General features: G+C 41.6%; 1 protein-coding gene across 4 annotated transcripts in view; it reads left to right on the top strand.

Moving 5' to 3' along the window:
• Positions 1-16,474, top strand: part of LOC122528957 (fat-like cadherin-related tumor suppressor homolog) — a 73,976-nt gene that overhangs the window by 13,522 nt on the left and 43,980 nt on the right. For all 4 annotated transcript variants that reach the window (XM_043654632.1, XM_043654631.1, XM_043654633.1 and 1 more), the window contains exon 3: positions 6,011-6,072. In XM_043654632.1, the coding sequence (XP_043510567.1) occupies positions 6,011-6,072 (62 nt within the window). The remainder of the gene's footprint in view (positions 1-6,010; positions 6,073-16,474) is intronic.

Here is a 16,474-nt window from a genome sequence, read left to right as displayed (position 1 = left end):
ACGAGCCAGCATTGGCTTGATTCCAAGAATATTTTACAAATTTTGAGTTGCTCGAAGTTTGCTCAATAAAAAAAAAAAAAAAGAAAAAAAAGAAAAAGAGAAGAAAAAAAACACAGGCCATTCGGCGGGAATTTTAAGACCGCGCGCGACACCGCATTTGCAATTCAAAGTGATACGTACACGTCAGTAGGTAGCAATTGTTTCGATTCTTCATACGCCGCGACCCCGTCAAATGGCGGCCGTTGATTGTGCCCCGGCGCTCGTTAAATTCCCAAGCGTCGTGATTTCGTGACATCAGCACCCTGCAGTTTCACCTTTGCCGATCTATACTAGAACAAGACGGTTAATTTGCATTTCCAAATAACGCAAGATCGCGACGCAAAGGAATCGTGCTTGACGAATCGCTCTTTTCGTCCATTTTCCAGCTAGACGTGTCTCGAAAATTCTTTCTAAACTCACCACTCGATTCACGCGTGGCGAGGGAAAAAGAAAAACATTTCCCTGCAATCTACATTACGCAACGTACTGTTCGTTCAGCCGGCGATATTTTCACGCGGCGAGATCCTCGGCGAGAAGCTCTTCGTCGGAAATCACGCTCGACGACGAGACCTCTCTCTTTCTCTTTCTCTCTCTCTGTGCAAAGGAGAAAAAATTTCTCCGGGGAAGCTGACTGGTCCCACGGTTTTCCACCGTGGAAGAATTTTTCCGCGGTCGTCATAAAGTAAGCTCCCGGCGGGCTTCGAGATCTCGAGGATGAACGTCGCGTCGTCGCCCTCCGGTGGAGGAAGGGAGACGGGAAATAAATCCATTCTGATCTGTGGAAAAAGTACATCTTGAGATACACCGGCAGAGCCGGTAGAGTAGTTTTGATTTCCGATAACGAATTTCTCACGGAGAGACAGACAGAGAGAGAGAGAGAGAGAGAGAGAAAGAGAGTTGTCCACGCGTGACGACGCTGCGCGCGCGTTTATCCGGATGGATCGTCGACGGCGACGAGGTCGTAAAAGTGATAACGAAAAGCAATTATTTAAATGCGTTCCACGCTACGATCTTCTCTTCTTTTTCTTTTTCCTTTAATCCGTCGTCGTGTTTCCCACCACTTTTTCACCTTTTCTTCCTCTCTTTTTCGGTTTCGCCTTGTTCGCTGTATCTTCTTTTTTTTTCTGCCCTTACGTTCACCGAGTACAGAGAGTGACGCGAACAGAGAAAGGTTGTACTTTGTTTCCCGAGAATTTTACGATTATTTTTTGCCCTTCTCTCTGCGATTCAAAACACGTTCAACTTCGTAACAGCGCCCATACGAAGATCACTTCGCTCGGAACGGCGGAGGGAAATGGAAAAGACTCGATTCCATCGCGGCTGCATTTTGTCGTTTGCATATCTTAGCTTTGACACGCGTGCTAAATTTTTCAATGCTGACTTACCCTGTGCATTCGCCGCGTCTCACTCTTCTCCCCTATTTTTTCTCTCGCTTCAACCGTGATTCCAACGAGGAAAACACCCGGCGGAACGTCGACTTCTATCACAATGTCGATTTCCTGTTGGCCAGAAAACTGCGCGTCGTCGCGTCGTTCCGTCAGCGACGTATGGGAGCATCGATGCTGCATTTGTGCCCTCGACTCACTCGATCCTTGTCAAAAATTTCTGCTTTGACTCGCGATCGTTATTTAGACAACGACGTCTCGAACAACTGTTGCCAAGTTGCGAGATAATTAATTTAAAACTACTCCAGGTACAGCGACTCGAGTACAAAGAGAAACTTGCATCAAAAAAATTGAAACGCAAAAAGTAGTACGATAAAGAAGCTTTTATTCATATATTTTCCGAAAAATCATTCGAACGTCGTTACAAAATTCCTACGAAAGATTATATCATCATATAGTGTTGATGCAACGTTGCGTCAGAGAATTATGAATATCAGATTTTGAATATATTTCGCGAAAGACATTCTGTTTTACTATTGTAAGAACACGTTGCATCGAAATATACGTTGAAGAGCACATTATTGAATTTTCAATTAAACGCATCATAAATAATATGTTTTGATTTCGTCGCGCAATATGTGAATTACCATTAGCGTGGTATTGTTCAATCGCGATCGATTCGCCTGCCGAATCGTATAATTGAAAGATATTAAAATGATCGAATTTTATTAACGCACGTTGGCACGTTATTATCCCTTTCTCTCCATTTGCTGGAAACGTTACCTAATTATAATTAATTCCTTACTGCGTTAAAATTTGTTTCATCGAGTCTCCTCGACGTCATAATTAATTTCCTCCTTTTGTAACCAAACCACGAGATTTCATTTGATGCACAGACATTGTTAATGCAATATCTGTAATTGGGAAGAGAGAAAAGACGCGGGACATATTAACTGGGCAACTAAAAATGTTGTTTTGTTCGAAATATCGATTCAATTGAAGTTGAATCTGTAGAGGGCGGGATATCTGAAACGACAATTGCCTGTATTATTTGCTAGATTCATTATAAAAGTTTATATATATATATTAATATTAATTTTAATTTTAATAATTAATAATAATATTAATATTAATATTAATATTAATTACTTATTCATTTTTGTTTGGACAGAAACATAATTGTACGAATTATTAATCAAATTATAATGATTGTATAATATATCTTGATATGGTTATTCTAGTGTTAATACTTTCACACGTTTATTTATATCAATATTTTTATTAATATAATAATTTTGTAATGATAATATGTTTATTTACATACATTTATATACATTTGGTTGGTGAACAAAAATATTAATACAAACAAACATATTATTATAATAACGTTTACAGCAATATGTCTATTTATATTAATATTTTTCTTAAATCAATCAAAGTCAAGTATGGCACATACGTGATGTCCGCCATAAAAGTATTAACGTTGAACGAAGCCAACTACGATAAGAAGTTAAACGATGCTTTATAATTACAGCGTGCAATTCACCGATAATCAGCTCTGTGAACGGGGCTCGTGTTCCGCAGGTTTCCGCGTCTGCAAAATTCAAGCGGTCCCTCCTCGAAGTCTAATGAGAATCCAGAGGATCAGAAGTTTTGGGGGAAATTTCGCGCACACGTGGCAGCCGTGTGTCTCTCGCGAAAGAGAAACACGCGGCTTCCACCTAACCTGATTAGTACTTCCGGCTGAAATATAAAATCTGTGTCGTTTGCCGTTGTCTACCGGAAGCCGTAGAAACCAGGTGGAACGAAGGTGAGGCGAGGACGGGAGAAGGATGGAAAAAAGGGAACGTGACCACGGCCATGCACAGCACTGGAAATATTTTCAGGGGCTTCGCGCGTTCTTGTTCCGGCGATGTGTTGCCTTTGGAAACCGTCGAAAAGTCCCAGGAACCGAGTATGCGTCCGGTTAAATTTTCTCTGCTGTCCTGTCGAGAAGCTGCCGCGGAAAGAGCTCTCGAAATTTTCTCGAAATTATCACGCGTCGCAGAGTTAACCCAACGAAGTGAAAAGAAAATCTTGGAAACGTTGGAAAAATGAAAAAAATTTTCCTCCGAAAGCCACGTTTTAAGATCACGATTGGTTAAATTGTACCTTGCGTACAGCGAATTATTATTCTTTGTACGAGGTGTGCACGAAAGAGATGATTTTTAAAAATAATTTCGTCAGCCAGAGAGATCGAGACAAATATTTGCAAAGTGCAAATATTTGTACTGCAGTCGCTGGGTCGTCCTTCCTGCGAATAATCAATCTTTCTCCACGAATCGATGGTGCTTCCTCTTTTTTCCTGTTTTTTTTTCTTCTTTTTTTTTAAATCTGTCTCGGGATCGAATTCCTTTCGTCGAGCCTGACAACGAACGTCAGCGGAAAAACGAGGAGGAACGCAGCCGCGGAGAACAATTTCCCGCGAAATTGTTACGGTCTCCGGGACGAATAGAGGGCCGAAACCCAATTACCACGTCGATCGCTGATGTTCGAAGCTCGGTTGCAGACAATGCCAGCCCCGAAACTCTCATTTTTTCCCTCGCCTCAATTATTTTTCGACGACACTCGTCCGTCGATGGCAGACGGGAACGCGCGAAATGCTCGCGATCATCGCGAGGCGAATTCTTTTCGGCTCCTCGCTGCGCCAGATAACCGTTTGTTCTTTCTGTCTGTGAATTGAACCTGGTTCGGGTCGGTCATCGTTAGCCCTCGAGTTTTCACCAGTGACGTCTCAAACGTTCCCGTCACTATCGTGCGTATTGAATTGCAGCCGAGGCTACGTACGCGTCGCGTTCCGAAATTTCATTGACACTGTGGTTTGAAATGAATCTAAAGATAGTGGGCTAAGTAACGTTTTTTGATACTGTACAAAATTTTATTTTATGTAAATTATTGTCACTAGATGGCAATGTTTATTAAATTGAAAGAAAGAAGACATTTCTCGTGGACAGCCTTGATATCTCAATATAGTGGATGAGAAAAATATTGGCACCATTGGTAAGAGTTTTTCGGATTAGAGTTTCTTTGTGGAAATTTAGCAAAAACTGCCTCCATGAATAGTTAATTACGTACAAAACGTAACGTTCGCGGTAGCAATTTCCAATAACGAGCTGTACGATAATAATGCAGGAAATACAAAAAGTATTGACACGCCTGTAATTCCAGTGATTAATCTGCGTTTAATGGAGGAATGTTATTAGGAAAATTGCAAAATATCATTTTCGCCGATAATGTTGAAAGCGATATTTTATCGTATAACATTTTTCACCGTTTTCAACGTTTTTCACATTTTCAACCATTAAAAATGTTTTATATTCTGTTCAAATACATGATAAAGCTCCGAAAAGACCCTTCGTATATCAATACCTTTTTGATTCTCGAAATTTTTATACTACTTGCGTTATTATTCTGTATCTCATTGTTGGAAATTGCTATTGTGTACGTTGCTATTTTTGGAAACAGATTTTGTAAATATATCTTTTGTCTTCGTAAGAATTAAACGTGTCAATGCTTTTTTGATTTTTAGCATTAACACTAGAACTACCGACAACTAAAGTATAATATTTGTGGCGGTGAAATTAAAGCGCAAGATACAAGAAACAATACAATAAAGAATACAAGCTTCTATTAATATATTTGATTAAAAATCACTCGAATATTTAAAAACACACTGTTTTATAAATGTATAAAATTTCCATAGATAAATTATAAATTGGTCATTTTGATCACTTTGGTAGTTCTACTGCACGTGTAAGACTATTATTCGTATCACGTACGTACCAAAAAACTGTGCTAATGTAAATTTCATAAAGTATCACGCGTTTTAGCATTAATACTAGAACTACCGACAACTAAAGTATAATATTTGAGAAATTAAAGCGCAAGATACAAGAAACAATACAATAAAGAATATAAGCTTCTATTAATATATTTGATTAAAAATCACTCGAATATTTAAAAACACACTGTTTTATAAGTGCATAAAATTTCCATAGATAAATTATAAATTGGTCATTTTGATCACTTTGGTAGTTCTACTGCACGTGTAAGACTATTATTCGTATCACGTACGTACCAAAAAACTGTGCTAATGTAAATTTCATAAAGTATCGCGCGATATACACGAAACATTTGTAAGAATTTTCCACGATAGAGTACTCGAATACTCTCATGCGAAAGTGTGCGCGCGTACAAGTAGATAATCGTACGGAAAATGAAAGAAACGAGAGGAAAGAGCGAGGGAAGAAAATGTGAACAACGAGGGAAAGAATGGGAGAGACGAGCTGGAGAGTTCGACTCGGTGAAATCTGAACGCTATAATTTCGTGGAAACGGTGGGCATCGAGCTAATCTTTGTCCCGCTAATTGAGGCCTTTTCATTTCGCCGTAAATTGCCACGAAGAATTGTCCTCCCGGTTTGTCCTTTTGGTGGTGTCGGCTACCCCCCGGATGATAAAACGTCAGCCCAGAAACCTTAATTGAAACACCGTTTAATCGGGATTTATTAAGGTCGCCGGTCTAATTCTCTATTCGATTATGTTCCAGGCTTGATCACGACCAGCGGCCGGAAGCTCGATCGAGAGAACCAGGCGGAACACGTTCTCGAGGTGAGTTTGCATATAAATGATCGTCTCTGAACGAAGCAGATACAGTATGTGTATATATATATATATATAGAAAAATTCCATTCGGGAACTATGAATCAATCGTTGTTTGCCAGAGTTCCGAACGTTTCTTTTTTTTTTTTTTTTTTTTTTTAAAAAACAGATCCAGTTGCCCTGCGATTAATCGAACGGATCATGCTATATTGAATGTCGAATGATGAATTACTGATCGACGGCGCGATTCCGTGCGTTTAACCTGCATGGAAAAACTGTTACTTTGCGATCAATTTCTGTCAGAGTTCGAAGCACATGTAAACGCGAGTTCGAACCTCAAAAACGTCGCTGTTGGACGCGTACGTGTCTTCAATTGGGCACGGAATTAATAATTTCGCGAAATTCTCAGTTCCATTAAGAAGCACCTTCTGTAATTTCTGTGTGAAACTCCGAGTTGGAACTCTGGTCGTTCTCGCCCCGTTGCACTCGTACCCGAGACAAAGCTGGCCCTCCCTGATCGTTTATTTCCCGACGCGATTACCTCGGAGAGTTTTGACGCAGCCGGCTTAGTATAGTTGCCCGACTCGCAACTAGCTTCGGCAAAATAATCACCTTCCTACGCTAACAGTAAGCGTAATCGTGCGTCGATGTGTATGTGGTCGCGTGCGCGTAGTCGACCTCGGGTTCCCAGGTTAAATCGGATTCTCGCGGGTGGAACCAGCGAGACGACGCGACGCCGAATTTCCCAGATCGCGGCGAAACGCTACACCACGGATCCTTCTTGCAGGAGCTTAGAAGCTCTTTGCTAATCGCTACGACCGAACTATCGTACTTTCTGATATCCACTGTTCGTTGAGCACCGGGTCGTTCGTATCAATTTGCACGCGAGATCATTTTCAACCGCGAACGAGAATTAATACTGTCCCTCGCGCGAAAATGACGAGCAAGGGATAGAGTTTGAACACAATTAAAATATATACGCAGTTCCGCATTGCAGGCTGGAAATGTGCAAATTTGATTTGTTGCGACGGTGGATTTACGAATGTTTGGACGTTTGATTAGTTAGTTATTTATACAGGATATTAACGCCACAATTACCGTCGAATGTTATTAGGTTCTTCTTGCAGTTTACAGCGAGACAGATCGTTGCCTATTAATTTATAGGGAGGAAACTGTTCAATTGGTTTCCCATTGGCTGACTGTTTGCGTATATTCATCGTTCATCGGGAGGATAATTGCAGTGGGTAATTGCTTTTAATTCGTTTGACAACGTGAAACGTAATATAAAATATGTATATGCGGGAGTGTATGCACGCTCCGCAGAATATTATCCAACGTGTAATTACAAATTCTCGTACGCTAATTAAATCGCGTGACAACCCTGAGGTGGAAAATTCTCGAAAATTCTTCTTTCCTACTTTCTTTTCTCAACTTTACGCAGAACCAGACTCCCTCCACTCTGCAATCAACGTAACAATCGAGCAAACGTCGGGATGTTCCCTGCACATTCGAACGTCATCCTGGCAAATTAGCGTTCGTTCCTTCGTCGTCGCTCGTGCATCACGCTCGAAAAGAGAGATACAAGACACAGTTTGAAGGGTTCTCCAAGCCGTTGGAAGGAGGAATCTTGGGAACGTTGGATGGTAGCGGGAGTCGTTGAAGTAAATCGAATTTCCTAACGGCGTGCTAACACAAACAGGTGATAGGTCGATTACCGATGCACCCATTCTACCTCTTTAGTTTCACCCTCTTCGCCTCGTAGCGGACCTCTCGAACCGTTCTTTCATCCTTCGATCTTACCTCTCCCCTCTCTCTCTCTTTCTTTCTCTCAGCGCTCATCCGCTCGCTCTATCCCCTAATATTGTCAGACTGGAAATGAGGAAGAAAATCGCATCCTCCCGAAGATTGAAAAGTAAAATGAAGAGAGAATCTCCCGTCTCTCGCACGGTGAAAACGAGAGGACCAGCTTTAAGGGTGTCGTTGCCTCGGAGAAACACCGCGAGGAGAAGAGAGAGAAAGAGAGTGTCTTTTCCCTCGGATCGGACGATGAACGGCGAAGGTGTGCCGGAGAAAAGGAAGTGATACTAAAATGGACGGGCGAAGGAAAGAAAAGCAAACTGTCGGCCAGCGAGTGGATAGAGAGAATCAAGGAACAAGGAACAAGGTGAGGCATTTCTCTGTGGCTCTCTCGTCATCCGGGTGCCTCTCAGGGATTTCACTTCGCGTTCGGATTAAAGAAAGAGCATCGGCCTGCTTCCCCTACCGTGTGTCTTTCCATAAGTCTGTGTGTGTGTGTGTGTGTGTATGTGTGTGCCTGTGCGCCAGAATTTCGTTACAATGGAAAGAGCAAAGGAGTGGTATAGCAATCTTGGAAAAAGCTTCCCGTGGCGCACCGAGGGGGTTACAAATAAATAGACGCTGCTAGAGACGCGACGAGATGCTGCTCCCCAGCACTGGGTAACGAGTTTTTACGTGTCGATGGATTGCGTGGACACTCGGGTCGATTTCCGATATGGCAAATCTTCGCCAGAGGGTGGAATTTATTAAGTCACGGAGTTACGATGCGCTCGACGTACACGAAATTGGGTTGGTCGAACACAGATCAACTTGGAAGATGTTAGCCCCTTTGGGATTCTCGTTCATCGTGTTGAAAAGAGTGTCGATAAACTAAACGAAATTGTTTGAACGTTTGATATCGAACGAACGTTCAAGCTATATTTTGAACATGTCGCGAAGCATAATTACACGTTGTCGCAGTATTAATAACAAACTATAATAAAATTCATCTCGGATCCAAGGTCAGATTTTTTTTTTTTTACACAAAATATGGTACATATCTGTTGGAATCATCGTCACGGTGGCTGCATAAATATCGCGAGATCGTACACGTTTGTAATAGAATTGAGATCGAACGGTTGGCTATCATACTCCACTTTAATCAAAAAATTTTCCTCCTCGTCGAGATGCAAGTTACTTTTCTGTCGGAGGATCAAAAATGGAACATCGATCGATAAGGGAAGTCGGTGCAGAAATGTCTCTGCAGAGACACGTTCTGGGGTTGAATGCGTGTTCTGGGGGTAATTTTGGAAATGAAGTTTGTTGATCAAAATCAAAGTCGATGGAAAAGAATTGTAGAGAATCTCTCTTTATTATAATATTTCTCTCCATTAACAATGTTTTAATCTTCGTTAATTAATTACGATATTTTTAGCCTGTTGTCTTCACGTTAGAACATCCATTGTTAATGAAAAGAAAAATAAAAAGAGATTTTCCCATCGATTTCGTTCAGAATTAACTAAGTTAAACCTCTGTCCGCTTGTAATTCTCTAAATCATATTCAAATCGATACAATCTCTAGAAGCTTGCCGAGGGGTCTAGAATACCTGCTGCTTATAGCGTCTCTTAAACTTTTGCTCTGCGAAGTATCTCCTCTAAAACCGCCCTTACCACACCGTGGCCATCTGGTGGTCACGCGTATATGCAACGGTATGCGCATATTCAGTTTAACTTGAGAACTTTCTCATGCCGAAACTTTCCAAATTTAAAAACTACATCTCTCTTTGTTAACATTGCGCCAGGAATATTTTCTCGCGTTCGTCTGCTTGAAGCCGCCTCGAATTTTAAACATAAAGCACTAAGTATCCGAGACACATCGTGAAAAAAAATTTTTGCACAAAACACGTTTATTAATTTAAAAAGAAAAGTTTGGCAATTTTGGTATTGATTAAAAAGAAAAAAAAAAAAAAACTCGAAACAGCGTCAAGGAAACGAATTTCAAAGTTCAAAGAAATCGTTCATAATCAATGTATCGTTCGATCAAACGCACTTGAGATTACAAATATTCGGTATCGAGAAAGTTTCTTAATTACAGCGTGAAACTCAATTTCCTTACGATCTTGATATCTCGTCGGACTCACTGTTTAACAAATTTTGATGCCGTCAAACGAAGACCCTGCGAATCGAATAATGCGCAGCGAAAGAAGCCACCATTAATCAGTAGGATATCCAGTGTTGAGGGGGTCATTCGAGATTTGTTCGAATTACATTTCACATCGCGCGGCGCTTTGCAATGCAAATCGAGCGCTCGATCTCTTTCCAAGTATATCCCGAATTAATCCGCCGCGCGCGAAATAATGACCCAGAACGATATTGAATATTCGAGGTATAAATTTGTATTGGCATCGTTAGCCAATCGGAATGAGCGACGTTAATGAATCGCGCGAAGAAAATCGTCGGGGGAAAAAGAGCAGGAGAAGGGACAAATGAGCGAGAAAGAACGCGAGCGATGCTCGTTGAAGCAATAATTAATTATCGTGCAGGTGACTCGGCGTTGTTCGTATGAAATTAACCCGATTATTGTCGCGGTCTGTGCCGCTTGTGTTTTCCACGAGAGAGCCGCGATAATTAATCGAACTCGTCGCAGAAAGAAACACCGATCCCATCTTAATTGAATTATTACAACGACTAGGGAATGTTAACCGTTGTTGGACTGATAAATCTGCCTCTCGTTGAATCGATGATTTGATGTTTCGTTCGAAGATTTTAGACTTTGGAAATTATCTGTCAGCACGGAATTTCACGTGTTCTTTTTTTTTTTTTTTTTTGCTTTTTGTTTTGAGGAATTCTGTTAGCAAACGGAATTCCAAATTATTCCAAGAGAACAGAAACGGTTGAATCGCTTACCAGGTGCTTGATATTTCGGCATCATCCCTGTTCCTGTTTCGCCCCTCTGAAATTCGTTTATTCAACCAGGAAATGCCAGGGCGGATCGTACGTAGGATTCGTGCGTTGCCGTGTTTTTCGCAGAAACGTCGGCGAGGTTCGTGCCTTTTTTTCATAATTCCCGCTTATAATTTACGAGCCTCTGCCGCACTCGTAGGCATGCAGGAAACTAGAAACCGCTTTCCCTCCGCAAACGGAAGCACGGCTCGAGCTGCCCGCTGCTTTTTTCCACGCGATAAATCCTCAAACTGTCGGCAGTTCCGCCGAGAATCGGCATGATTCGATACGGCGAAACGTCGATGTTCCCCGTACGTTGCTTATTTATGTTGCCTTCTTTCGTGTGGACGCACTATGAAATTTCGCGGAAAATGAGGCAAACATTTCGTGATATTTGGCAAGGTATGTTAAATAGAAAGGAAAGAAACTTTTCCAACAAATTTTACTGAAATTTCTGTCGATTCTGTTTCGTCAATGTTTTACGATTGCCGATATCGAATTATTTCCAATTCTGTTTACATCGCGCGTAACGTGTTATATTTAATTACAGGTTCATAATACGTAATGGTAGTTTAAATGGGAATATCTTGTATAATGACGATTGAATGAGAAACGGAAGGTTTGATTGACAAAGTATACGCGTTTAATAAATAAAATTATCCAACCTCTGTTGCGTTAATCGTTCGCAATTCTCTCCTCTAGTTAAACCGAGTTAAACTCTTTGTCCTCGAAGACATTTTTTTGTATCATTTATCAGCAATTTATTCACCAAAAATAAAACAACATAGGGAATAATCATCCTGTTTAAATGTTTAGCATGAAATTTTGTTCAAATCACCAAATATAGTATATAGAAGTTAGATACATAATTTCAATCTCCTGAAAAATTTCCTTCATTTTCATTTTATAAACATTCGTAAGAAGCAATAGAGAAGTTTAGTTTACGTGAATTGTGCCGAATTATTCGAATGATAATTCGATGAGTTTAAGAATTTCCTATTTTGAAATTTTCATCATTCCTCTTAACCTCGTTATATTGTATCATATCATACGACACCGTACCTAGGTTCATTATAATTATCAGCAATTATAAAGAAATTTCATAATTTTAGTTGTTAGTGATGTCTTCTTATATACTTAGTCGAGTGCAAAGGATTGATATTCAAGAGTAGTAGAAACTATTCTCGTTGAGTTTTTGTTTGAAACCGCGTTTCAAAGTTCGTACGAACCTTTTATTCACCTAACGACTACGAATTAATTATTTTCCAGATTTCCAAAACTCGCGACGGTGATGTTAAATTAGCAATTAGCAGTCCCGGCAGTTACACGATTCAAGTATTAGTATTCGCTTCTCGTTCCCAAAGATTATCAGGGTAATCATCGATAATTGTAATCGCGACGACTGTATTTTGCATTGCCAATGCAATCGTCGTTTCACCGCTCAATGATACATACATATATTTGCTTTGTAATATCGCGATGGCGTTAATCCTCGAATTATTTCAACTTGAGCGAGATAATTCGAATTGTACTTTATCTGCATTTCTCTGACGTTTCAATCGATTACGAGGCGCACGATCTGTAGATTGGCGTGTCCAGTGTGTTGGTGGAAGTTTAGACAAAATTTCAGCAGAATGCCACGCGATGCTCCGATCTAAACAGGTGAGATTTGAATTCCTGAAGTCAGCCTTTTCCAAAGTGAGACTCGAAAGGTATCGAGTTCCAATTGCTTCGAAAATTCTTCGAATTCTTCGACGAGGACACGATAGGATAGCCGATAGCGATCTCGAGGAAAAACTTTGCAAATTGTTTCGAGAGGCATTGAAAGGAACACTGAAGAAAAATACTTCCAACAAGATAAAAATATATCACAGTTTAGCTGTGATATATTTTTCGAATAGATCTCAAAAATCGCATCCTTCGTTCCTTTCGTTCAGCGTCGCTCGGAATCATCACCGGCGCGTTCAAACAGCCTTTTTTACCCTTTAAAAAAGCAACACAAAAGAGAAAATGTCGGTAAACAGATACAAAACGCGTCAAGGAAAACGTGTGGCGTTTTATTCAAAGCTCTGCCGTCTAGATCCTCGCGCAACTATCTTTTCTCTCAAAAGAAAGCCGAATCTGCTTTAAAATACGTTCCTGGCTAGATGTACTGTTTATTCTCGCTTCTAAATCCTGCAATTTTGCATGAGGACCGAGGAGAAGGTGGGGTTAAAGCGCCACATTTTTAACCAACGTTCAGCCGCAAAGAGTTTTCCAGAGCTTGACGTCGTGCACAGCGCGAAAGAGAGGCTGTTTGAGAGAGAAAGAGAGAGAGAGAGAGAGAGAGAGAGAGAATCTCATCAGTTCTCCTATTCTGGCAACTTCCTCTTCAGTCATGTTATTACGGTAGGTTATCTTACTCGGCGCACTAGATCCTTCCGTCTTGGCATTAAACGCGCCACAATCCATCGTTACAGGGATAAGGAACTCCTATAAATACCTCTTCCATTGAAAATTAGGTCGTTCGAAAGCTTCGTTGCGCGGCTATTCCCCGGAACAATGTGATCCTGAATGCCACCTGTGCAAGCAGCAGTTAACTACTTTGCAGGCGCGTTAACCACGTTGCGCTGGCAACTGATTGCGGACCATAACGAGTGACCGAACCGTATACAATAATTCGCCGCTTTCTTTTTCAACTCGTCGGTATGACGTCACTGGATAAAAATTACTGAGGAATTTATTATTTGTTTTGCCTGTTTTGTTTTACTTAAATACACTTGAAAAACTGAGAAAATATTACAACTTTGGAACGAAAAATTCTCAACGTGCGTGGCACGTCGTTCCAGCGCAAGAGGTTGAGGAGTCGCGCGAGAGTTTCGCTTTCGAAATCGTACGCGATTGTATATATATATATATATATCCGAGAAAAGTTCCGACAAGCGTCAAGTGAAATTTTTATCCGCAGATTGAAAACTCGCAGCCGTCTTTCGATGCGAGGAAATGAAATCCATTTTTCAAGGAGAACGCGAGGTGATATTTATTCGTCTCATTTCCTAATTAAAAATATTGCTGAGACGGAAATGAGATTCTCGCGACTCTCAAACGTCCTTCAAAAAGAAAAAAAAAGATTTTCAAACTCGTTCGAATAATTTGAATTCGAAGAATTTTTTAATTCCCAGTTGGTGATCCAAAGGAAATTTAAAAGATGGTTTTCCTTTTTCTTTCCTCTTAAAAAGCAGAGAGACAGAGAGAGAAGGAGAGAAATCGCGTACCTAAAGCGCTGAATATGTAAAAAAAAAAAAACTGTTTGCTCATCTTGAATCCTTCTTCGGGGTTTTTGTCCGTTCGCTTGCTCACGGAAGGACCGTATTTCGAGCTGGAAACATTAACGAGACAACGTGGAGGGAAAACAAAGAGGCGAACCGTGTGTTCCGGTGGCAGCGAAGTTTCCGGTCTCCGTGGCATCGAGGCAAAGGCCCGGAGAGTTTCGATGGCTGGGAGTTTTCAGAGGTCGGTTCAGCGATCTTATTCACGAGGCACGCTCCCAGACACTCGACCAACGGTATTCGAAGTAGGCTTGAAACTTGCTTACCCAACGTGCACAGGACGCCAAGTGTCTGCCGGATACAGTTTCGAGCACCTACTCGCGTTATAGTCCGTTGAAATTTATGATCGACGGACGGGGTTAAATTCTCTCCCGTGGCGGATTCTTCGTTAATTGAACGAGAGTATCAGGTATCCCCCTTTCTCTCTCTCTCTCTCTCTCTCTCTCTCTCTCTCTCTCTCTCTCTCTCTCTCTGTATCTTCCTTCCTATCGAGCTTCGTGTATTGGTATCACATATTACCACGTTTTTCGCGGGGAAATTTCATCGTTATCCTCGATATACTTCGATATATATATACTTCGATCGAGAACGCATTACGCGTGATATCCAGCTGCTGCCAGGGAAAATATTTAAACGTTGTAATATCTACGAACACCGTACGCAAAGTACACCATAAAGTTCTCCCTCTCGTTGTCGATAAATCGACATTGACGAAGATTATTGAAATGGATAATGAGCGGTCGATTTTTTCGCTGTATGTTCCGGTATCGTTCCGCTTCGAAAGGGATTGAACGGCGTGTATATACGTACGCACGTTGATCAATCTCTCTCTTGCGGAATTAATTGATGAATTTTTGTTCGCATGTATAGAGCCTTTTTTTTTTAGTGGCTTTTATCCCGGGCATACCAGGAAGGATAGAAAAAATATTTGCAGAATTTTGTGCTGTTATTGCGAAATTTTTACAGGAAAAAATTGCAACCCAGGAGTGAGTAGGATTGACGTAAATAGACGATGGAGGGGGAGGGTGTGTGGCTTTGTGATAGGTTAGTGGATTACAATGAGAAGCTGGTATTTTCACAGAGTATGGAATCATAAATTAATCTACTGACTCGCGAATTCATAAAAGACATTTTGACGAAGCCAGGTAACCTCGATACCTTGCGAGAAACGTACGAGAAACATTTTCATCGATATACGCCGTGCGACGTGCACGATGAAAGAACATTCTTCCTCTGCAGGAAAATCGTGGAACCAACCCCGATCGGATACGTCTGAAAACCAAGCTTCGTCGGACAGAAAAACAGCGTCTCCTTGATAAATAAACACCGGCGACGAAGAAAATTACTCGCAGCGCAACGGCCAACATCCGAGATATTGCATCGTGGAAGAGCATAACTGCGAAGCGCTATCCGTTTTGTGTGTGCCCCGGCGTGTGTGTGCAGCACCGGCCGAGCACGAAAGCTTTTTGCCACGGGGTTTATTAATAGCCGCGATTTTTCGTGTTTTTTACTCGTCTCGTTCCTTCCTCTGTCTCGCTGACGGTTTCTCGCGCGATTCGCGGTGACACAGGCTAAAATATTTCAGCACGCCGTTGCAGCTGAACCTTTTCCGGCGTGCGGGGCGAGTGCATTAATAAGGGACGCCCGTCACCAGTCCCGCTATCCTTCACCTGTGTTTTCAGCCCCGTTCCCTCTCCTCTCTCCACGTCCTCCACCTGTGCGCTCAATTAGCGCCATAATGAACGATACCAGCGACGAACATCCTTCGAGAGACAAATTTGTCTTCAACGTGAGACAAATGTCTGCCGCCGAAAGATTACACGACACTGTTTACGGATATCGAGACATCTTTCATCGCGACAGAACGGAGCTAGCTGCATGATCGTGGAGATAAAAATTCTTGCACAGGAACAAAGTCGGATGAAGAGAAGAGATTCCTCGGGGCATGATGGACGTGAAGAAAGAGAATCTTTTTACAAATCTGAACTTTAAGAAATTGAACAGCGAGCCGAAAAACGAACGCTGTAAAGTCGTTAAACTCCTATTAGTGCTCCAAGAGAGATCGAAAGCCGCGAGCGTCACGCGTCCTGTCTGACCAATACTTTCCTACTCTACTAGTCTCATCCCGCGAGGATCATTAGCCCCTCCCGCGTGTGGCTTGTTCAACGAGTACGATTTCGTCTGACAGACAAGACGACGAAGAAGCCCTCGTTATCACTCTTTCTCGCGCATAGCGTAACGTACGATCCGCTCGAGGCTTCGACACTTAGCTCGCCAATTTCTGGTGGCAAGACATCGATCGGGAAAATATCGCGCGTGTTCAGCGTCTTTCCGAGCTGGTTAACCAAAAGGAGGACCATCACGTATTACCGGCGGGATGGACA

This window comes from Frieseomelitta varia, unplaced genomic scaffold (assembly GCF_011392965.1).
Source record: "Frieseomelitta varia isolate USP_RPSP 00005682 unplaced genomic scaffold, Fvar_1.2 scaffold_273, whole genome shotgun sequence".
NCBI classification, from domain to species: Eukaryota; Metazoa; Arthropoda; class Insecta; order Hymenoptera; family Apidae; genus Frieseomelitta; species Frieseomelitta varia.
This window is presented reverse-complemented; position numbering and strand designations above follow the sequence as displayed.